The following is a 24,522-nucleotide window of genomic DNA, read 5'->3' as shown; positions in this document are numbered from 1 at the left end:
TACAGGACAGCAGTTGTATGTATACCTCAGGAGATGGATGCTGAATGCATGCTTACACATGCTTTGCTTGACTCTCCAAAAAGTTGAGAACAGAAACCAATATCCCTCATCCTACTTATCTCACACACACACACACACACACACACACACACACACACACGCAGTCCAAGAAAATTCTGCAACTTATCCAAGCACATGGCCATGGCAGCTCCAAAACCTCTTGTGCTCTTTTGTTATAAAAAGGGGTAACAGGGGCGTGGAGTTTGGCCTAGTGATAGAGGGCTTGCCTCGCGTGCATGATCAAGGTTCGATTTTTGCCTCGCGTGCATGATCAAGGTTCGATTCCTTGGTACCACATACATAGAAAAAAGCTGAAAGTGGTGCTGTGGCTCAAGTGGTAGACCTCTAACCCTGAGAAAGCCCAAGGACAGTGCTCAGGCCTTGAGTTCAAGCCCCGGGACCAGCAAACAAAAAAAAAAAAAAAAAAAAAAAAAAAAAGGTGGGTAACAACTCCCAAGCTCAATGGAATCTTGTGGGGAATCAAATACAGACTACAGTTTATTTTCCCAAGTTAAAAGGAGCTGCAGACTGTTCAGTGGCACTTTGTAGTTTGTGTGTTAAAACAGCTTGACTTTTCTGCCTATGGTGATTCAAAAAAGCAACAGATCTCTTGAACGCTCATTTGTTAAATCTGGCATTTAAAATATGATGTAAAAATCAACGTTAATAAATTCTTTAAAAGAAACAGCAACAGATCATACCTTTTTCTTTTCTGTTGTCTTTGGCACTTTTGATGGATGGGGCACTCTCAATGATGGCAACTTACTCTGCTTCAAAAGTAGAGCCCGTCTGGAGTTTCTCTGAAGGGTGTTCTCATAATCATCCATGTGCCAGGCAAGAAAACCACGACTGTACCTTCCTTGAGTATCTAGGACAGAAGGCTTGGGTTGCCTGAAAGAAGAACAAAAACCAGGAACAATGTCACCAGTTTTCTCATACATGAGATTTTCTGTTTCTCCTACGAACTGAGTTGGCTTCTGGCCACATGGTTTGTGAGAGCTCAAGACCTGGCCCAGCAGTCAGCATCCTGAGGTTTGGAAGGTCCTTCCTCATTCTCTACCAATGACTATTCAACTGCTGGAAATGCCAAGAAGTACCTACCCTTCACATGGGCACTTCTGCCAGAGCCTTGTCACCAGTGTTCTCTGGGTTCTGTCAGAGCCACATATGGAAAATGCTAGAAAGAAAAGGTGGCTGTGACGTTGTGAAACCTGGGAGTTCTCAAGGACATAGGCTGCTGATTTCAAGGTCTCACAGACATTCAGGAAAATGCTCTAGCTTTGGACAGCATTTCAGAAGAAAGAAAATCTAAGCTCCATCTTTCCCCAGTGAGTTTCTTGGCAACATTCCCCAAACCTTAAATTAGAACATTAACTCTGCCTTTGCCTTCACAATATAAAGAGCAACTGTAGGGAACAGACAGAAAGAGGAGTGTAAGGTAAGGATTTGCCATCTTGTTTGGGAACCAGGCTTGAGAATGCCTTTTAGGATTTTTTACACATCTTCCCTTAACCTGGGCTGCCAGAGTTCCTTTCTAGAATCTCAGTTTTCTAGGTTCCCAAATAAGTTAGTCAGCTTTTCATTACTATCATAGAGTCTTGAAGTAGGACTTCTAAAGAGAAAAGGATTTGGGCGCTCCTGGTTTGGGGCGCTCCTGTTTCTCCTAGGCCTGTGGCCAGGCATGGTAAAGAGCCAACTCACAGCAAAGCTGCTTACCTGGTGGTCAGAACATGTTCACATCACTTACTTGTTACATCCTCTAAGAGTCCGATTATTACTTTTTTCTTCCTCTCGAGAAAAGCTGGAAGCCCTGACAAAAGTTTCTCTTCCTAGCTCATTTCAAAGTCCTTTATTGACAGGACATCTGCCATCCCTAAATACTGTGGTCTGTGACTGCTGCACACAAGGGCGTTCAATGTAACTTCAACATGACTAGAATCGGAGAAAAATCTGAAAATTCCCTTTTTATCCTACTTTCTCTGTCAAACATCATTTTTCCAGGTGCCCCCCTAATAATGTTCATTTTGCAAAAGGATATTTTAGTAGCTCAATGCGAAATGTGTACTTAGCATATGCAAGCCTAGAGTTTGAAAACCCAGCACCTTGAAAAGAAAGTAAGTTTAAAAAAATGTAACCAGACATCAATGGTGTGTACCTGGTGCTAGGAGCAAAATGCTGAGTGAAAATAGGAGATCCTGAGTTCAATCCCTGGTACTTGCAAAACAACAACTTTAATCAGTTCGAATCCGCTTTAATTGTATATTAAATTTATTTTTCCCATTTCTTTAGTCTCCTTCATTCCAGAATAGTTTCTCAGTCTTCCTGTGATTTGTACACAACCTAGGTACGTCTGAACAGACAAGTTATTTTGTGGATATTCTTCCGTTTGAGTTTATCATACATTTCTTCTTTTAGATTCAAGTTATGCATCTTTTCAATAGAAATAGAACAGATTTGTCTTTGTTTTTCCCTAAATTCTGTGGATGGAACCAGAGAGACTGGTAGGCTACCACTATCCTAGCTTGTAGTTTTTGGTGATGCTAATAATGCTGCTGTATCTTTAGTGACTTTCTTAGGTTAATTGTTTAAGAATGCCAAATGTCTCCCCTGAAGTTTCTTCTTAGTTTGTTCAATGGTCAGCTAATGATCGGAAAGGGATTTCATTAAATGCCTTGAATCCTAACTATTCTAGCCTTTGTATACATTGAAGCATTGTGCCTATATTCTGGCAGATGGTTAACAATCCTGCTTTAGCCTTTATTTCCTGCTACGTACCACTCCAAGACCAGCCAAAACTAAAAGAGTAGATCCTTCTCCTGTCTTCCCAGACATGCCTGTAGGCCTGTCCAAGCAAGAGACTTATAGATTTATAGGAATATATACGAGCTTTTCAAAAACCTCTCTGTATACCTCATTCTCTGGCTTTTCCAGTTCTGGTTTACCCTAACCTGTATTGTCCCCTCAGACAGCTATAATATACAATAATTGCTAATTTACTTTGACAAATGCCCATGAGATAGAGCTATTTATTCACAAAATTAGGTCAACCCGTTAAAAGCTTTGAGAACAGAGTTTTTCTAAGGATTTCAAAATTGGCCAAATAGGATATTTCTCTAAATATGGGGCATTTAAAGATCATAAAACCAGTGTTCCATCTTCAGGAAATGGTATGCAGCTGTTTTTCACCATGACTATGTTTTCAAGGCTGTTGAGTTTTCAAGCTTTCTACAGAGATGTGGAGAGCGAATGACACTTCTTATAGTCAGCCATCATTAAGTTCTATATACATTGTGTACATTTGCAGTGTTTTGTAGATGTCTGTTCCCTTTCTACAACCTCAGTTTTATGGGTTCCCAAGTGTGTTCTTTTGGTGGTTTTTGCCCATTTTCTTGCATTTCTTTGTGGTTCTAGGAAATTGAACTCAAGCTATGCAAGCTAGGCACATGCTTCATCACTAAACTATATTTTCTCCAGTGTTTTGTCTCTTTTTCTCTTACATGCAGGAGCATCTTTCTGGAAGTCCTTACTCTACCACTCCTGAAGTACTCCTCAAGTTGCATTATTCTAAAATGAAATGGAGTATTTATTCTTTATTATTATTAGCCAATTGTGGGGCTTGAACTCAGTGCCTGGGCACTGTCCTTGGGCTTTCTCAAAGCCAACGTTCTACCACTTGAGCCACAGCACCATTTCTGGCTTTTTCTGTGTATGGGGTACCTAGGATAATCAAACCTAGGGCTTTGAGAATGCTAGACAAACACTCTACCACTAGGTCACTCCTGGCCCTTTATTCAATAGATAGATAGATAGATAGATAGATAGATAGATAGATAGATAGATAGATAGATATTTAAATTTTTCTTGTAAAGGTGATGTACAAAAGGGTTAAAGTTACATAAGTCAGGTAATGAGTACATTGCCTTTTGAACAGTGTCACCCCCACCTCATTCTCTCCCAGTTTTTCCTCTCCTAGCTCCCTTCCCCATCAAGTTGTATAGTTCATTTCCAATATAAAACCTCTTGCTTCCATTTCTTGGAGTTAATTTCCATAAGCATCATTTTATATGATCATATTTACTTAGCTATTGAGTCCTTGCAATTTTTTTCTTAAGACTGTCCTCCTTTGTTCTGACTGTGTGAATGTTTAGACTGCTGTTTAATTATGTCCAGGTGTAATTATTTGTCTTTTGCTATCCACTGGGTTTGCTTGTAGATTTATAGAAATAAGAATGGACAATAGATGCATGAAGAGATATTCCATATCTCTGGTCATAAAAGAAATGCAAATCAAAACAATATTGAGATTCTACCTCACCCCAGTTAGAATGGCCACTATCAAGAAAACTAACAATAACAGATGCTATCAAGGACACATCCAAAGGGGAATGCTACTACACAGTTGGTGGGAATGTAAACTCATTCACTCTGGAAAGCAGTGTGGAGGTTCCTCAAAAGCTTGAACATAGAACTACCCTATGATCTAGTAATCCCACTCATGGGCATCTATACAAATGAACACAACTCGGGCTGCATGAAAGCCACCACCAGCATGGCCATATTCATTGCAGCATTATTTACCATACCAAGATGTGGAAATGACCCTGATGCCTCTCAGTGGACGAATAGATCAAGAAAACGTGATATATACACACAATGGAATTTTATGCTTCTATTAGAAAGAATGACATTGTCTCATTTGTAGGGAATAGGAAACACTTGGAAAAAATTAGTAAGCCAGACCTAATGACATGTAGGCTACATGGTGTCTCTCATTTGGAATAATTAGACTGTGTAAGCCCAATGGAGACTTTATGTAAAGAAAATCTTTGCCCGAGTTTCTGTTGCCTGTGTCTCTGCTGTGTTTCGCTTTGTGCTGCCATTACTTGTGATGGTTCCTGCCACAGAGAGCAGTAGTGCCCTTTCTTATCTGCTGGATCAAATCCTTTATCTTTAGACTTTCTGTATAACTTCCCTGCGGTGCTTGTGATGATAGATAAACATGTTCTAATCAATTCCCTTTGGGTTTCCAATATCCTCCTCCTTCCTCTCCGTGCCATGAGGAGTGTGTGTGTGTGTGTGTGTGTGTGTGTGTGTGTGCGCGCGCGTGCGCGTGTGCACGCACACCTCCGTGTGTCCTCTTGGTTGATCATTCCATGTATATTTCTTTTAGAACAATTTTTTTATTCTTTTTTTCTCTTGCTATTTACTAAAATTCTCATCTTTTTTCACAGTGCTACTTATCTCCCAAACAGGGAATAGTATTTAATTTATATACAAATATACAAACATCAAATCTCAGCTTCCTCATACTGGAATATCTCACAGATGATGATAAGAATTTTTTGATAGCCTTTGGTGAGACACTGCTAGTTTTTATGTACTACTTCTAATCTGCTTCATTAAACCATATTATAGGACTTATTTCCCACTTTGTACATATCTAAGCCCAACCAGCAAAATTCAGAGAAGCTGGAACTTAGACATTACATTCTAAATCTCATTTATAAAATTATAACTTTATAAAATGTATTTATAATATATATAAATGTTTGCATATATATGAATGTTTGTGTTTATATGAATGCATATATTATGTATATAACTAATATGCAATAATATAAATAATCTGTATATAAACATGTAAATATATTACATATAACTTAATACATATATAATATATAAACTTATAAAAATATAAATTATATATTATGTAAATATATTTATATGTTTATATATTTAAATGTATTTAAATTTATGTGTATTTATAATATATAATAATTTTTTTTCTGCCAGTCCTGGGCCTTGAACTCTGGGCCTGAGCACTCTCCTTGGGCTTTCTCAAGGCTAGAGATCTGCCACTTGAACCACAGCACCACTTGCAGCTTTTTCTATGTATGTGGTACTGAGGAATTGAATCTGGGTCTTCATACATGCTAGGCAAGTACTCTACCACTAGGCCAAACTCCCAGCCCATATATAATACTTTTTGTTTTTTTATTTATATTTGTGAAATGATGTACAGAGGGGTTATAGTTATATAAGTCAGGTAAGAAATACAATTTTTTTATTTTTTGCTAATCCTGAGGCCTGAACTCAGAGCCTGGGCACTGTCCTTGCGCTCTCTCAAGGCTAGAGCTCTACCACTTGAGCCACAGCACCACTTCTGGCTTTTTCTGTGTATATGGTACTGAGAAATGAAACCCAGGGCTGCATGCACTCTACCACTAGGCCATGCTCCTGGCACAGAAGTACATTTATTTTCAAACAGTGTCACTCCTTCCCCTGTTTTCTCCCAGTTTTTCCCTCCCCCCACCCCCCACCACCAAGTTGTATAGTTCATTTTCAATATAGTGTTTACATACATACTTTTTGTGTGTGCTGGTCCTGGGGCTTGAACTAAGGGTCTAGTTGCTGTCCCTAAACTTCTTTTTTTCAAGGCTAGCACCACTTGAACCACAGCTCCAATTCTGGCTTTTTGGTAGATTATTGGAGATAAGAGTCTCACAGGCTCGAAATCACAATCCTCTGATCTCAGCCTCCTAAATAGCTACAGTTACAGATGCCAGTTACTGGTTCCTGAATCATTCTCATTCTGTGTGTGTCACACACACATTTATGTGGGTGCTAGTACTGGAGTTTGAACTCAGGGCCTGTGCATTGCCCCTTAGTTTTTCCACTCAAATTCAGCACTCTACCATTTGAACCCTAGCTTTACATCTGATTCTTTGCTGGTAAATAGGAGATAAGAATCTCATTTTCAGGCCAGGATTGTGGCCTAAAGGTAGAGTGCTTTCCTAGCATGCAGGAAGCCCTGGGTTCGATTCCTTGGTACCAGATACACAGAAAAGGCTGGAAGTGGTGCTGTGGCTCAAGTGGTAGAGCTCTAGCCTTGAGAAAGCTCAAGGACAGTGCGCAGGCCTTGATCTCAAGCCCAAAATAGAGACTGGCAAAAGAGAGACAGACAGAGAGACAGAGGGACAGGGAAAAAAAAGGAAAGAGAGAGAGAGGAAGGAAGGAAGGAAGGAAGGAAGGAAGGAAGGAAGGGAGGGAGGGAGGGAGGGAGGGAGGGAGGGAGGGAGGGAGGGAGGGAGGAAGGAAGGAAGGAAGGAAGGAAGGAGAATCTCATTTTTCTGCTCAAGCTGGCTTTGTTATATCAGATTTCAGTCTTCTGATCCACTAAGATTACAGATATGAGCCCAACTAATACTTACCCTTAATCAGCATTAAATGAATTAATATTTGTAGGGCACTTAAAAGTGTCTATCCTTTAATATTTGTGTTAGCTATTTATATTATGATAATGCCCCTCAAGCCATCTTCCCATGTCTTAATTATCCCTTCCACTGACCACTGCCAAAACATCTCTTTTTCCCTGTGGGTCTTTGGATATAACAATATACCTGAACCCCCAGAGTACATATATGGGTGTCACCTTTCACCCTCACTTCTCCTCCCTGCCAAGTCACAATAGCTCTCTCTTCACCTCACCTCTCTAATTCCAGCCATAATTGTGTTTACTGCAGTCATTTGGCTAGCATCCTTTCCCCCTCTCTTCTATCCACTTTTCTGGTAGTTTTCTTAAACCATAGATTTGATTATAGTATTTCCTGTCTTGAAAATTTGAACAACAGTTTACCTCCTAGGAGAATGGAGCCCCAAAGTTTCAGGATAGAATTTAAAACACCACTGAATCTGGTTTATGTACAATTCCATTTGAATTTCCAAACATCCCCAAACACAAACCTTTACCAATCAGCCTGTCTCTCCTCAACTCACACCACAGAGTGTCACCTACTCCCTGTGCTTCCTGGATTTGCTCCTGAGGCTGGGATTTGTTTCTTGCCTCCACCTCTATGTCATATCTTCAAAATACAGCTCAAACGTTCTCTCTCTAAAAGACATCCTTCTTATCTGCCCACATTGATTCCTCCTCAGCCCCGCAGAACATCATTCAGGCTGGTGTTTTCATTGTCATGTTGACTTTCCTCTTCAGAAAAATCTGTGGGTAGGTTGGGCCTGCTGGCCCACTGCTATAATCCCAGCTACTCAGGAGGCAAAGGTCAAGAGGATTATGGTTTGAAGCCAGCCCAGGCAAACATTACTATGATCCTTATATCAATAAGTAAGTACATGCCTGTCATTCCAGCAACATGGGAGGAGTAAAATAGAAGGATCACAATTCAGGCTACTGCAGGCAAAAATGCTAGACCCTATTTGGACAATGATTAACACCAGAAGGGCTGCAGGCTTTGTTTAAGTGGTAGAGAGGCTAACTAGCAAGTACATGGCCCTGAAAAATCTGTGTAAGGGGGAGAAATCTTTTTTCCTTCCTTTTTTCAATATGGTCTAAATGGAATTCAGGGCCTTTATATGCCTGGTAAGTGCTTAAACATGCCCCAGCCTATTTCCTACTTTTTGAATGTCTGGTGTCTATAGTTGGTGACTTATAGTGTATTGTTGGTCCATTTTGTTTACATCTATAAACACACAAAATACCAGATTTTTTTTTCTAACTCCAGTGAAAGCCTCTAGCTCCACAGAGAGGGCAGTGAAACTGATTTTCAGCTTGCCGTGTCCTTTACTAATGGAATTCCTTTTTAAAAATCATATAACAATGTTTAGATATTCCTTCAAAATCATGGGCTTATTTTTGAGAAATAACCAAAATTTTCCTCCCAACCAGAACAGCAAAGAAATAGGACAGAAGATGAAATAGACTTCAGCATCAGTTAGGAAATGACTGGCGGGCCTTTGCTTATGTAAGTGTCCAAGCAGGGGGCAGGCTTGACTTTCAAGACTCCTGCTAGCGTCTTGTCAGGCCTGGTGGGCCTGAGCACAGATCTGGGCTGAGGTGGTTCAGTGGCAGCTCCTTGATTCCTCAGCAGACAATTCAATAAGGTCTCAATGTTTGTTTGAATGACTGTTTACATAAGTGATTGAAAATAACGTTTATCATGGAGCACTGAGCTTCCAGAGTTGTGTGCACAGGAGACACACTGCTTCTGTTTGGCTTCTGACCCACAACTTCTGGCTCTACTTAGCGGATTAAAAATAGTTCCAATAAGCAATAAAAATGACTGTCATTTTGGATTCCAAAGTTAAATTTTCAAAATTGCCATTTAAGCTAGATTCCTGTGGCTCGTGCCTGCAATCCTACTCTGGTGGCTGAGATGTGAGGATCAAGGTTCCAAGCAAGCTCAGGCAGGAAAGTTCATGAACTCTTCTCTCCAATTAATTACGAAAAAGCCGGCTCAGTGGTACAATGCCAGCCTTGAGTGATGAAAAGGCTGAGAGACAGATAGAGCCCAGGGCCTGAGTTCAAGCTCAATACACACAATAAACACACACGCGCACACACACAGAGTTTACGTTCCAGTGAGTCAGCCTAATTACCTAATCCACACCATAATAACCATTACCCACTTGAAGTTCAGATAAAGTGGGGAAACTTCCTTTGGGGCTTTGCATCCCTCCAGCATCATAAAGTGATGTCACTACAAGCTGGTGTGACTACTTCATATCCTGGTGTAACTTGTTCATGTGAGGTCAAGTGACACATCCAGACTGTAACCCTGTGACAGGATGATCTGTCTCTCAGTCAGCCAGTTTCTTCAGAGTTTCCCATCACAGCTGTGACTACCTGCAATGTCATTTCTCACAAGTGCTAAGAAGCCATTGGTGGTATATGAAAAAACGTTTTTTTTTTTGCCAGTCCTGGGGCTTGAATTCGGGCTCAGACACTGCCTTTGGGCTTTCTCAAGGCTAGTGCTACCCCTTGAGCCACAGCACTATTTCCAGCCTTTTCTGTGCTGTGGTACTGAGGAATGGAACCCAGGGCTTTGTGCATGCTTGGCACCCACTCTACTACTAGGCCATACTCTCTGCCCAGTAGATCACTTGAGCTGAAGAGCTCAGGGACAGTGGCCAGGCCCAGAGTTCAAGCCCCATAACCCCCCCCCCCAAAAAGATGAGTTCTTAGTTCACTTTTCTCCTGTGGCCTTTTGCATAGGTGCAGTAGATGTTGATATGTACTGTGCACTGCACAGGAACAGGGATTCATCCAGGAAGAGTTTCGCCACAGAGCTTCTGTTCTCTCCTGGTGCCCTGAATCAAGAGTGACAATACTCTGTCATGCTTGCCAAGTGTCTCATCTTTATCCAGCTGGAGCCACAGCTGTATTTCCAGATTATTTTTAGTAGTTAATTGGGGATAAGAGTCTTACATATTTTCCTTCCTGGATTGGCTTTGAACTACCATCCTCAGATCTCAGCCTCCTGAGTAGTTAGGCTTACAGGCATGAGCCACTGGAGCCCAGGAGAAAACTTGCTTTTAACTGCCCATGTGACTTTTGAGTCAAAATTAAATATATACCACCCGGAGGATAAAGGTGAGACACTTGGCAAGCATGACAGGGTACTGTCATTCTTGATTTGTTTGCTGTGTCCCATTGTAGAATCAGAGTACCATTATCAGTACTGCACAAAACATTTTACTGTTCATTTTGTTTTTAGGATAGAAGCCACTAGAGATTTCTACTCACATTCTTGTTCTCTTTCTTTCTTTCTTTCTTTCTTTCTTTCTTTCTTTCTTTCTTTCTTTCTTTCTTTCTTTCTCTTTCTTTTTTGTATATAAGTGCCGGTATAGGGGCTTGAACTCAGAGTCTCATGTATTTGCTTGGCTTTTTCCACTTAAGGCTGAGCCACAGCCTTCCTTGAGCCACAGCTCTACTTCTGGTTTTTTGGTGGTTAGTTGAAGATAAGAGTTTCGAAGACTTTTGTGGGGGGAGGGTTTGGGGGGGCTGTCTTCAAACCACAATCTTTAGATCACAGACCCTTGAATAGCTAAGGTTACAAGTGTGAGCCACCAATATCTAACTTATTCCTACTTTGAATCTCTTGGAGATCTAGGGTGTTGCTCAGTCCTTCAGGACTTGCCTGGCATGTAGCCCCCCCACCTCCAACAAACAACAATGTCTTAGAAGAACTCTTCTCTCTGAGTTCCATTAGCTGGAACTATATTTGGGATAAAGTCTGTCATGAGGTTTACCATGACTTGCTTTGAAATCAGGTAAAGCCAGCCCATGGTTGCCAGGAATAATTACTGTGGCACAGCCCCTACTCCCCTTTCTCTTTTGCTTTCTTTATTACTGTCTGTGTCCAATGCCCAGACAAGGGTGGAGGTGGAGTGCTGAATTCAAGGAGGAGGTGATATCTGGATCGGGTCTTACTGAACAGCTGCAAAGAGAGTAACTCAGATTTGGAGAGAAATGTCTCGAAAGCCTTAGTTCTGTTCACTGAAGAAAACATTTGCTCTGCTGCCCACCATGCAATCCATCCTGAATTTTAATGAGTTAGCCTTTAGGCTACTAGACACAAGCTGCCACATTTCAGTATAAACCCTGTTATCTTTGCAAGCTGCCGCAGAGTCTAAATATAAAATGTGTCAACTATGTGGTAATCGTGCCCTAAGTGAGTTTGTCTAAGTGTGTGAGGTCCTTGCTCTGAAGATGACCAGCCAGGCTACAGCAATGTCAGTGTTTTGGCTCCTATATTAATGTGGTCAGTATGGAAGCTGCTCCTCCTATTCTTGGTCTGAGGTGATTGGCCATCAAGTCACTTGCTCACACTAGAAACGCTCTTGCTAGAGAAAGTAGAGAACGTTGCCCAGCCTAACTGTGGTTTCCAGCCTCCAGTGGGCCTCCAGCACTTCAGTACACAAGAGCAATTCCAGCACATCTTTTCCACCCCCTCCAGCATCTATCCCTTGTTTCATTTCTCATGGCCAACACTCAGTAGTCAGGACAGTGATACCAAAAAACTGGATCCCAAATGTGGATTGGAGGGGCCAGAAGTTTGGCTTAGAAGTAGAGTGATTGCCTAGCATGCACGAAGGCCCAGGTTCGATTCCTCAGTACCACATACACAGAAGAAGCCAGAAGTGATGTTGTGGCTCAAGTAGTAGAGCTCTAGCCTTGAAAGAGTCCGAGGACAGTGCTCAGACCCTGAGTTCGAGGCCCGGGACTGGCAAAAAACCCAAAACCTGGATTGGGTCTTTGTCTCTATAGTTTTGAAGAATGCATCCATAGACACAGAAAAGTAAAATGGCAAAGACTTGCAGAAGAGAGATAAGCAGAGCTCCAACTAGATAGAGGGTTCCAAAGGAGGGCACTGCACTGTGCAGGGGTCAACAAGGTGTCTGGAGGAAAGAGCTAGATGACTCTCAAGACCACTAGACAGCCTGTGGCCATATCAGTTCCTCCACCCAGTGAGAGGCTCCACACAGCCTATACAAGCTCTTCATGCACTGTTCAGCCCCTTTGATTGGGTGTTCTTTCCAGTACACAACTCTGGGTCTAATCAACCCATTGTCCCCGTGCAAGTCTTCCAGGGACAGTGACCTGGAACATGAGGTCTTGATACAACTGCTCAAGGCCATGGTGAAGTGATGTCTTAAGTACCTGCATACGACATTGCTCAAGGCCATGGTGAGGGATGTAGAGTCTGGGAGGGAATCTTCTCCCTGATTGCCTGGCTAGACTCTTTCTGCTCTCGGTAGACAAAGTTTCTCCTCCCATTGAATTATACAGTTAAAAATGACTAAGAGGGGGCCGGGAGTTTGGCCTAGTGGTAGAGTGCTTGCTTAGTATGCATGATTCCTTGGTACCACATACTTAGAAAAAGCCGGAAGTAGTGTGAAGGCTCAAGTGGTAGAGCTCTAGCTTTGAGAAAAATCCAAGGACAGTGCTCAGGCCCTGAGCTTAAGCCCAGGATTGGCAAAAAAAAAAAAAAAAAAAAAAGAAAAAAAATGACTAAGAGTAGCCGGTTGCTGGTGGCTCATGCCTGTAATCCTAGATATTCAGTAGGCTGAGTTTTGAGAATCAGGGTTCCAAGCTAGCCTGGGCAGGAAAGTCAATGACAGTCTTAGCCCCAATTAAAAAGGTCAAAAAGCTGGAAGTGGAGTTGTGGCTCAAGTAGTAGAGTACTAACGTTGAGCACAAAAGCTTAGGGAGAGCGTTCAGGTCCTGAGTTCAAGCCTCAGGACCGGTAACAACAACAAAGTCAGAGTAAACCTCAAGTGGAATATATTTCCCCACCATTTCAAAAACTTCAATACACAGAGACCCCAAGTAGAATGACAAGGCTGTGAGGTCGAGGTAAGCTTCATCTCTTCACCTACTCCGCAGTGGAAAAAAAAAAAAAACCAACTCCTCTCTATATAGCTGTTTTACCTCCTTCTTTTCTGTTCTGTAGATGAGGGAGCTTTTTCCTAGGCAAGGCCATATTGCATTCACCATGCTCTTCCACAAGGGTACACTAGCACTAGCCCCAGGACATTGTTCTGCAGCCAGAGCACACTGTTCTCATATCCCAAACAGTGGCCTCCTCCTTCTGCACTCACTATTCACTTCTTCCCGGTTCTCATCTAAACCTTTCAAGGCCAGGGCACTGCTTTTTTCCGCACTTCACCTCTCATATCATGAGGCTTCCTCTGTCCCTCTTTCCCTTCCCTGCCCCATTTTGTTCTATTCTTACTTAGCTCTCCAGCCACTTTATCTACTTCCTTCAGGAGACACTGCTTTCTGTTTTGTTCATACCTGTGCCACTCCCACAGGCCCTTCATCAACCTCACATTCAATATAAGTCTTTGAGTCCTTAATGATGCTGCAATCTGTTCCTTCCTCACTGGTTTTCACTCCTATTCTTACAGGTGGCCACATTCACCTGGTTTCCCTCACTCCATAAGGCCCTATCACACTCACAGCCATTCTCCACCCTAAGCAGAAACCTGATCTCATCACTTTGAATAAGGATGGGTGCATAAAAGTTTAATCTCCTTCAGAGGCTTTCCATTCTTTCAAGAGTTAATTTGCCTCTGTGTGTGTGCGCGCGCGCATGGTGATGTGATATTAGGGCCTGAACTCAGGGACTCATGCTCTTGCTTGGTTTTTCTTCTACCCAAAACAGGTGAGCCACAATTTCACTTCAGGCTTTATTGATTAACTGGATATAAGAGTCTCTTGGGTTTGTCCGCTTGGGCTGGTTTCAAATGGTCCTCCACAGATCAGCTTCTAGAGTAGCTGGGACTATAGGCGTGAGACACCAGTGTTTGGCCTCTCCTGTTTCTTACTGATGTCACCTGTTCTGCTCTATTTAATACCCAGAAGCGCTGAAAAATTTCCTGTGTCTATCCATTGTTTATCATTTTGGGGCTTCTGTTACTCATGCCCACTCTTTTCCAGCTCTTCCTTTCCTGCCTCACTACCTGGCCTGCCTTTCCTAGACTCTTCCACAGATAATCTCCATGCCACCCCTCCTCACCCCTTGTCTAGGTTGTATGTAGCAAGCTATCCCTTGCTGTGGTCATTTGTGTTTCAGTTATCTGTGTCTCCTTCCTGCCATACTGTGAGCTATTATATAGAAAAGACACTTTTCTGAAACAGTTTGATTTATCCACTAAATAAATGTCCAATTAACTCACATCTAGGTACTCTGGCTCTCTTCTTTTTTTTTTTTGCCAGTCCTGTGGCTTGAACTCAGGGTCTGAGCACTGTCTTTGGGCTTTCTCAAGACTGGTGTTCTACCACTTGAGACTCAGCACCACTTCAGGCTTTTTCTGTGTATATGGCACTGAGGAATCAAACCCAAGACTTCATACATGCTAGGCAAGCATTCTACCCCTAGGCCATGCTCCCAGCCCCTCGCTTCCTTTTGTTGTGCTTAACAACCACACAATTTCCAGACAGTACCCAGAAATGACACCTGAGCAAAAGTCTATGCTACTGATTTTAAAAAATGAAAACAAAACCAAAAAATAATAACTACTGAAAGCTAAAATTCTACCAAATTCAAATCCTTTAACATTTTTTAAATTGTATTTTTGGGTCTTTTCTTTTTTGGTACTGAGGATCAAACCTGGGATGTTGCCCTTGCTAGGCAAGCACTTTACCACTGAGCTATATCCCAGTCTTTTTTAGATTACTCTTATGCTTGATTTTATTGAAAAGGTGAAGCTAATGCTAAAGAGCAAAAAATGGCATTATGAAAGTTTTATGAAACTATGCAAATACAATTATATAAAATCCATGTAAGCATAGTAGCAAGGAAATTGTCACATTAATCAATGTTTGAGCATTACTAGTTTTATCTGGACCCCTACACTGGCATTTGGAATAAAGAAAGTATTGATACTGATATGAAATGAACCTAATAAGACAAATTAACAAGCTTTGATGACTCATAGGTGTAGAGAATAAATGAAATGTGAATCAGAAGTGATCAAAATTTGAGTCTAGGAGAAACGAGACTGTTGGATAGTGAGTGAAAGAACAGTTGATTGCTTGATTTAGGGAAGGAAGATGATTTGCTTAAAACTTTTGCTTTAGTGTCTTTAAAAAATCTTTGAGATAATTCCCCTATGGATCTTTGAATTTTTTTTTTGGCCAGTCCTGGGCTTGAGCTCAGGGCCTGAGCACTGTCCTTGGACTTTCCCAAGGCTAGAGCTCTACCACTTGAGCCTCAGCACCACTTGTGGCTTTTTTTCTATGTATGCGGTACCAAGGAGTTGAACCCAGGTCTTCATGCATGCTAGGCAGGCACTCTACCACTAGGCCAAACTACCGGCCCCTGTATTTTTTTTGTTTGTTTGTTTCTGCAACTTAACTTTTTAGTATAGTAACCACTTTTAGTAACTCTTGCGAGTTATATATGCAAATGAATATTAATTATGAATCAGATTGCAAAATGGTTGTAGAAGTCTTTTTTTCTGGTTCTGGGACTTGAACTCTAGGCCTGGGCTCTCTCCTGAGGTCCTTTTGCACAAGGCTAGTTACTATTGAGCCACAGTATCATTTCTGACTTTTCTGAGTAGTTTATTGGAGATAGGAGGAGTCTTATGGACTTTCCTGCCTAGTCTGGCTTTGATCCACAATCTTCAGCTCTCAGTGTCCTGTTTAGTCAGCTCCCACAAAAAGATTTTTTTAAATGACTACATTTTTTTAATGAGAGGGCAAATAATAGATCTCAAATTAGTCTGTTGTCTTTAGTGTTTTATGGATAAGAAAAATTACAACAAATATATTTTGAAGTAATAGTTTCAAACTTAATCTGTTCCTCTATTCTTTCCTTGACTCTCTGAGCTACAGTCCCTACTGGTCAGATCTGAGCCATCCTTCCCACATGATGGCTTTTACTTCTTAACCCTGTAAAATCTGTGAAGCAAAGGCTCAGAAAGCCCCTATAATTTAGGGCCGGGAGTTTGGCCTAATGGTAGAGTGCTTGCCTAGCACGCACAAAGACCTGGGTTTGATTCCCCGGTACCATCTACATAGAAAAAAGCCAGAAGTGGTGCTGAGACTCAAGAGCTAGAGCTCTATCATTGAGAAAGCCCAAGGACAGTGCTCAGGCCCTGAGCTCAAGCCCCTACATTTTATAAGATTATAGGGATTAATCCTGAGTCTGTCCAATTGCAAAGCTGACACATAGACTGTTTCAGTAGTAGAAACAGGATTATGAAAAGACCTCAGAGAAAAAGTGGAAGAACTCATGAGCAGTAGAAATGATAGCAATGCATTGGTTTATTGCTTCATTTGCTAGCAGAGTCATGAGCCAATCACTCCGATGGATGTGCGTGAGTATAGGTTGCCATGACCACAGCGTATTCTGGCTTTACAAACTAAACTGATGACAATGAAATTTAAACCTGAGTGTCTCCTTTCTTTCTTTCTCTTTTCAGTTTGTCCTGGGCACAAATTCTGGTTCATTTTCTCTCATTTGTTTACTTGTACTTTGCAGTCTATACTTAGGTTTAATTGACATAAAGCTCCCAGGGTAGCTTTGGTTCTGATATGTGAACTGCTAAGAAAATGGAAATGACAGGCAAAGTTCATAGGCAGCTCATCTTAAACACTTACATGCTTCTATTAGGAAATGGTGGCCAACAGCAAGCAACACAGTGAACTGAATAGTTCCCTACCCAGGCATCCTGTGATAGACTGTTCTTCATGAGAATACCACATGGTCTATCCTTCAGCTAGCTGTGCTTGTGAAAAAAACAATTGCTTTCCAGAATCAGTTACATCTTATCCTTTTTCTCCCAGTGCTGGATACTGAGGGGAGAAATATACATTCAACAAACACTTACATGCAACCTACACTTACTTTATCCATCACAGAAACTTCTATGACTGCAACTGATGACAAATATCCCCATCTCTCCAGAAGGAATGCAAGGAAAGCTGGCATTGTGTCTTTCTCCTAGTCCTCAGACCTCTCAGGTACCTGGTAAATATCAGCACTTGGGTATTTAGTGAATGGATCAATTAGCCCCAGCTCTCTATGTGGCTTCCTGAAAAGCCTTCCAGGTCTGGAGGGGTGGGGGGAGAAGAGGAGAAAGAAGAGTGGAGAAAAATTTAAAGAACCTACAGGACCGCATAAGGAATGGATGCTGAGAATATCAAAAACTGCAAAACAACCCTACTTTCTGCTTCTGGAAATCCCACTAGTGTTCCAGGCGCTGACAACCTTAAAAATAGAAAGCTGTCAAGATTTATGGATGTTTTGAGGAAAATAACTCCAAGAAACAAGCATGCATTTATGTACCAATATATTTTTAAAGAGTGCCTGTCATTAAGTCTGTGCTAGTTTAACAACTGGGTTTGGCAGTATTTCTTGTGGAATAAAACAGGCAATTTTCTCCACACCCACCCAGCTGGTGCCGAATAAAGACATACCTTGCACATGTCTGCATAAACAAAGAGCTTGGCTTAGTCAGGTCTCTAAACGTCCCTTTAACACCAACAGTACTGACTTTTAGACTGGAATTTTTTTTTCGGTATAAGAGTCCTACTCACTGAAATTCTAGTTGACTATTGCTATATTCCCCTGTAGGTTAATTTTGAGTTTTAACCAAGTATTTGTGCATGTAAACTTTCAGTCTTAAAATTTTTAACAAAATAATTCAAATACACATAATATACATGTAAGCAATATTTTAAAAATACTTATAGAAAAAACACCCCCTTTATGTCCTTTTCCAAAACTACTTTCAGCTCATTAGACCCTTCTAGAATTTAATCCCCCCTTCAGTTTCCTTCCCTCCCTGATCTCATCTGAACTGAGGACTCTCTAGTCACTTCCCCTGCCCCCCTGCCACACACGTCTGCCCTGCTGCTCTTTTACTGTGACATGGTGTTGCGAATTCCCCTAGCATGAACCTTTGTGTTTTTGTTTTGTTTTGTTTTTTGCCAGTCCTGTGGTTTGAGCTCAGAGCTCAGGACCTAACCATTGTCCTTGAACTTTCTCAAGGTTAGTGTTCTACCACTTGAGCCACAGCACCATTTCTGGCTTTTTCTGTGTATGTGGTAACCAAGAAATCGACACAGGACTTTGTGCATGCTAGGCAGGTACTCTACCACTAGACTAAACTCCTGGCCCCTGGTTCTTTATTTTCCAGACTAGACTCTGTTTTTCATTTTCTTTTGTGTTTAACCTCTCTCTTGCTAGAACACATTTTCTGCTTACTTCCTAGCAAAGATGCTTACAAGCACTTGTTAAAGGCTTAGAAAAGCTTGTTTTCTATCTTCGTGTATGATCATTGCTGAGGATGGAATTGTAGGCTGGAATAATTTTCTATCAGATGTGGAAGTCACAGACCTGGTTAGGACAGTCTAGATCAAGGATGAGTGTTGACAACTGGGCCATATAAGAACTCTTGTTCATCTTGGGTGGACTTCCCCTGTGAGAGGTTCAGAGCTGTCTCCTCACCCCAATATTAGGAAGTTGCACAGTCACATCTTGTGGAAACCCAATATCCCTATGGGAGAAACAAGGTGCAGGAAATATGAGTGCATGGAGAATGAATGATACCAGTGGGAAATCTGTGGGATGTGTGGAGGCTAAATGTGTCTGACCTTTAGTAATCTTGTCAAAAGACAGGAATGAATGCCGATGTGTACTTATTTTACAGCTTCCTGATCTGTTACCAAAATGATATAACTTATCCTGTTATCTAGCTCTTGGAATATGTATTTTTGATCTGTTTCTTTAAGTCATGAGACAATCTGACCTTATAAATTGGAGAATGGAGGAGTTGGGGATTTAGCTCAGTGGAATAGCACTTGGCTGGCAAGGGCGAGGCCCTGAGTTTGATCCTCAGCTCTGGGGGAAAAGAAAATGCAGGATGCAGGATGGGAAAAGAAAATGCAGGAGGACATCTTGATTTTAACATGTCTGTCAGTGTGCCCCATGGCATTATTAAAAGGTTATTGAATAATACTGTATGGGCATTTTCTTCCTCCATCCTTAAGTATCTGCTGGATGGAACCAGCAATGCTCCATTATAATGTTTTGTTTTCTTGTTTTCATTCACTTTTCATGGTGACTCAATATGGAAATTCATTTTATTCCTGCTTGAGAATTTTTTGTATTTGTCGTGGCACTGGGGCTTGAATATAGGGCGCTGGGTGCTGTCCCTTAGCTTTATTGCTTAAGACTGGCACTCTACCATTTGAACCAACTCTCTCCTTTGAACCTTTTTCTGGTTAATTAGAGATAATAGTTTCATAGAATTTCCTGTCCAGGTTAACTTTGAGCTGCGATCTCAGATCTCCTTAGATCTCAGCCTTCTAAGTAGCTAGAATTACAGATGTAAACAAAATTGAACTATTGATTTCCCTATTTCTGTTTTCTCTAATTACATTCTGAATAATAGCTCATTGGAAATGTGGACATGTTTTTGTCATTGTTGTTCAGTTCTTGAGCTTCTGTTCTACCCTTGGAGGAGTGACTCAGTTAGATAGTGTAAACTTTTTATTCTATATCTAATTTTATACTCGAGCCAATGATATACATAAATCCATATTAAAATACATGTATGAAAATTAAGTGCATCGCTTCATTATTTTAGTGTGTTTCCTTTACTTAACTAAACAATGTAATTTCTTAATAGCGTGGTCTGCTTCAATTTAGTGTCTGGTCTATTTGGTTAGCTGCTTCTTTCACTTTCAAAAATGTTTGCTTAGAGCTGGGAATTCCGCCTAGTGGTAGAGTGCTTGTTTAGCATACACAAAGTCCTGGGTTCAATTCCTTGATACTACATATACAGAAAAAGCCAGAAGCAGTGCTGTGGCTCAAGTGGTAGAGCATAAGCCTGGAGAAAGCTTAAGGGCAGTGCCAGGCCCTGACTTCAAGCCCAAGACTGGCAAAAAATGTTTGCTTGAGGTAAAAAAAAAAATTGATGGTTACACTAATTTTTTTCTTTCTCACTTTCTCTTGGAAGTACTGAGATTTGAACTCAGTGCCTTGCTTTTCATAGTAACCACTCTACCACTTAACCCATACCCTCACTCTTTTTGGCTTTCATTATTATTATTTGTGTGTGTGTCAGTCCTGGGCTTGAACTAAAGGCCTGGGAGTTGTTTCTGAGATTTTTGCTCAAGGCTAGCACTCTGCCATCTGAGCCACAGTGCTACTTCCGGCTTTTTCTGTGTGTATGTCAGGAAGGAATTGAGCCCAAGGCTTTGTACATGCTAGGCAAGCACTCTACCACTAGGCTATGCTCGTGGCCCCTCCCCCTTTTTAGTTGTGCTTGAACTCAGGACTTGGGCACAGTCCTAGAGCTCTTTTTTTATTATTTAGAGAATATTTTATTAGTTTCTGTAATCAAACCCATGTAAATAAGACCTTATCTGCATATCTACTAGGATACTTTTTCCAAAGATGACACAGCTAAAATTTCCAAAATTTCAAATTATATATATGTATATATATTTATATTTATAGGAAAAGATCAATAATAGCAGTACGTTATGCATCGATAGCAGCAACAGCTTCTCCAGGTTCTGCAGTCATCTGAACAAAATTAGACATCCAGCACACTCCATTAATAAAGAGAAAAAGATACAAAACAAAACCCCAGAAAAATGCCAAGTTCTGATACTGTTGTGGACCTGGCACCATTTTTTTTATTAGCTCCTCAATCATCATCTGGAAAGAAAACATTCTTGAGTAATATTATTAAAAACAGCCTAGAGCTTTTTTGCTCAAGGCTAATACCCTAACCACTTTGAGCCACAGCTCTACTTTTAGTTTTTTGGTGATTAGTTGGCTGTAAGAGGCTCCTAGACTTTCCTACTTCAAACTGCAATCCTCAGATCTCAGCACTTGAGGCACTAGGATTACAGGTGTGAGCCATCAGTGCTCAGTAGCTTCTGGATTTTGGGTGGTTAATTATAGAGAAGAGTCTCCCGGACTTTCCTTCCCAGGCTGGGATTTGAAGCACAAAAATCCTTGGTTCTCAGCCTCTTGAGTAGCTAGGATTATAGGCTCAAGCAACTGGCACCCAGCTCACACCCAGTTTTTTATTGACTGAGATGAAGATCTCAAAACCTTTTTGTTTTGAATCCTGATCTCAGCCTCTCAAGTAATTAGAATTATAAGCATGAGCTACCATCCCTGGCTATAGTTACCTATCATATCTAGTTATGTCTACACTATGTAGTAATAAGCACTTAGCATATACTAATTCTTATACTATGTGTTGTTCGTGCAGCATACAATCTATACACTTAACCCTGTAGGGTAGAATATATTGCCATTATTTGACAAATTGGTGAAATGAAACCTTGTTTCATAGCTAGTGGAAAGTGGAGCTATGACCTCTGTTTGCAGAGGTGCTACTCTTAATCCTTATACATGGATAGAGTTTCACAAAAGTGTTTATCCTTCTACTTGGGGACTATTAGGTTATTATTTTTTCTTTCTCTTTTTCTTTCCTTTTTTTTTCTTTTTTTGTTGGTTGTGGGGCTTGAACTTTGTGCCTGGGTGCTGTCCCTGAGCTCTTCAGCTCAAGGCTATCACTTGAGCTACAGCACCAGTTCCGGTTTTCTGATGGTCAAACGAAGACTGATTTTTGTGCATGGGCTGGCTTTGAACTGTGATCCTCAGATCTCAGCCTCCTGAGTAGCTAGGATTACAAACATGAACCACCAGTGTCCGACATTATTAGGTTATTTCTAACTTTATATTGCTACTAACACAATTGTACTTCTTTTAATTACATCTTTGAGGGACTCAAGATATGGCTCATATGGTAGAGTACCTACTTAGCAAGCATCAGGCCCCAAGTTTTGTCCCTTCCTATTGCCAAAATACATAAATAAAATCTATGCCTTTGAATATAATAGCCTTTGTTTATAATAGCCAAATAACAGAATCAAACAAGGTACCTGACAACTGATAAAGAAAATATAGGAGCTGGGAGCTTGGCCTAGTGGTGGAGTGCTTGCCTAGCATGCACGAAGACCACATTCCTCAGTACCACATACACAGAAAAAAGATAGAAGTGGTACTGTGGCTTAAGTGGTAGAGCTGTAGCTTTGAGAAAGCCCAAGGGCAGTGCTCAGGCTCTGAGTTCAAGCCCCAGGACTGACAAAAAAGAAAGAAAAGAGAAAAAAATGTAAAGAAAAATGAAATTATGTCATTTGCAGAAAAATGGATGCAAATAGAGAACAACTTACTAGAAAAGCCAAGATAAAAAAACAAAATATTGTATGTTTTCCTTATATGTGGAAGCCAGACCTAAAAGACATACTCATGAACATATACACAAATATACATATCCATATACATAATTACCTAGATGATTAAACAGAACAAGAACCAAGTCCAGAGATTAGACAGCAGGAAAGGGGAGGGGAGAATGGAAAGAGAAAGTGTGTGCCTAAATTGTACATATGGAAGTAGCACAGAGAATCTCATCAAATACTGATGTTGGCCATCTACTTGCTCAATTTATCGATGCATCTTAAGAAGGATGCTGTAACGACACTAAGAACTGTGTTATTGACAATAGCTTTGGGATGGGGTACAATTCTGAGATTAGGACATTCAAAGGGTGTAAGGCATGAGAAGAGAGCATGGATTTTAAAGAATGGGAACAAATTATACGCATCCCCTAACTTCTCTTTATGATTTTACACACACACACACACACACACACACACACACACACACACACCCTAGCTCCCTAGCCTTTCTTTATCAGCTACACACCTCCCTTGGCCTTCCTTCTTCCTGAGTCACAAAGGCATAGCTCAGTTCAACCACCAGAATCAGAAACATTGCAGAGACAACCATGTCGTGATATAGGCCACAGGCATGTCATCATTCCCTTCTAGACCAATATTTGCACACGAATAATTCTATTGGCTTCCTCATTTCAATAAGTCTTTAGTTCACACATGTGAAACATTCACACAAGGAGGAAGCCAGACATTTTCCTAAAATGCTCCTTTCAAACCCTTTTATTTTCTACCAGGAAGTCATACCTGACCTCATTTACTTTTTAGTCTTGATCACTACCAATCTGGGCTGCTATTCATGCAATAAGGACCAGAACCTGATTTTTATAGCTAATTGAACAGACATGCATTGAGGGTCTTGTAAATGCCAAGAACAGATCTAAAGGTAAAGGAGAGAAGGAAAGAAAAGGCACAGTATTTCCATGCCTCATGGTCTCCCGAGGGAAGATCAACACACAGTGGAGTTGAGTCATAGGCTTAAAAGTGGAATCAGAGCTAAAGCCTATGGGAGTGTTAAAGGACACACAGGAGGGAATGTGTCCAGATTGTGTTTTGAAGTGTGAACAGGGCTTCCAGGGAGCTGGAGTTGTCTCCCACTGTGAGCAGCAATGGAACACTGCCTCCTGTTCAGCCTTCTTTCAGATTAAATTGCTGTTATGATGTCCTATTTTTGTATCTCCTTCTTGATGTAATGTGACTTTAAAAACATATCTTTATTTCCCCAATGCTTTCTTTAATATATACCACATAGTGTGCTAACTAAATCAATAGTATGCACTAAATCAATAATTACAGAATGATAACTGAGTGACTAATTCCTGATCATATGAACAAATCAAAAATTCATATAAGGAGGGGTTGTAAGGTAGTTAAAAACTTATTCCAGGTATGACAAAAAAGCAGATGTAAAGAAATACATATGGAAGCCAGATAAGGATTCTGGCTACTTGGGAAGCTGAAATTGTTGGAATCACAGTCTGAGGCAAGCCTAAGCAGAAGAATGGTTACAAGATCCCTTCTCAATGGAGATGCTAGGACAGGGTGTATGTCTGTTATCCAAGCATCTATGTAAGCCTCATATAGGTAGATCACACCCAGATGTGAGCCTCAACAGGAAGCAAGACCTGATCTGAAAGCATCAGCAAAAATCAGGACTGGAGGCAAGGCTTAATGGTAACATGGTATCCTTAACAAGCTCAAGGCTCAGTACTGCCAAGAAAAGAATGAAGAGAAGAAGGAGAAAAGGAAGGAAGGAAAGGAAAGGAGGGAGGAGCAGGATTGAGGAGCTGGACCTTCAAATGCTGTGGTAGATGGTATCTGGGTCCAATTCTCTGCATGTATTCCTACTGTAGCTCCTTTTTCTGAATGGGTAACTAATGAAAAGA

The 24,522-nt window shown here is 41.0% G+C and overlaps 1 protein-coding gene across 1 annotated transcript in view; it reads right to left on the bottom strand.

The window, feature by feature from the left end:
* The window catches only part of Spmip2 (sperm microtubule inner protein 2), a 107,999-nt gene that overhangs the window by 11,965 nt on the left and 71,512 nt on the right, over positions 1–24,522 (bottom strand). Inside the window, exon 4 of the mRNA XM_090343187.1 lies at positions 762–951. Within this exon, the coding sequence (XP_090199313.1) occupies positions 762–951 (190 nt within the window). The remainder of the gene's footprint in view (positions 1–761; positions 952–24,522) is intronic.

Source organism: Megascapheus bottae, chromosome 13, assembly GCF_031878675.1.
Source record: "Megascapheus bottae isolate mThoBot1 chromosome 13, mThoBot2.hap1, whole genome shotgun sequence".
Lineage (NCBI taxonomy): Eukaryota > Metazoa > Chordata > Mammalia > Rodentia > Geomyidae > Megascapheus > Megascapheus bottae.
The sequence above is the reverse complement of the archived record's forward strand: the minus strand, read 5'-3'. Positions and strand labels throughout refer to the sequence as shown.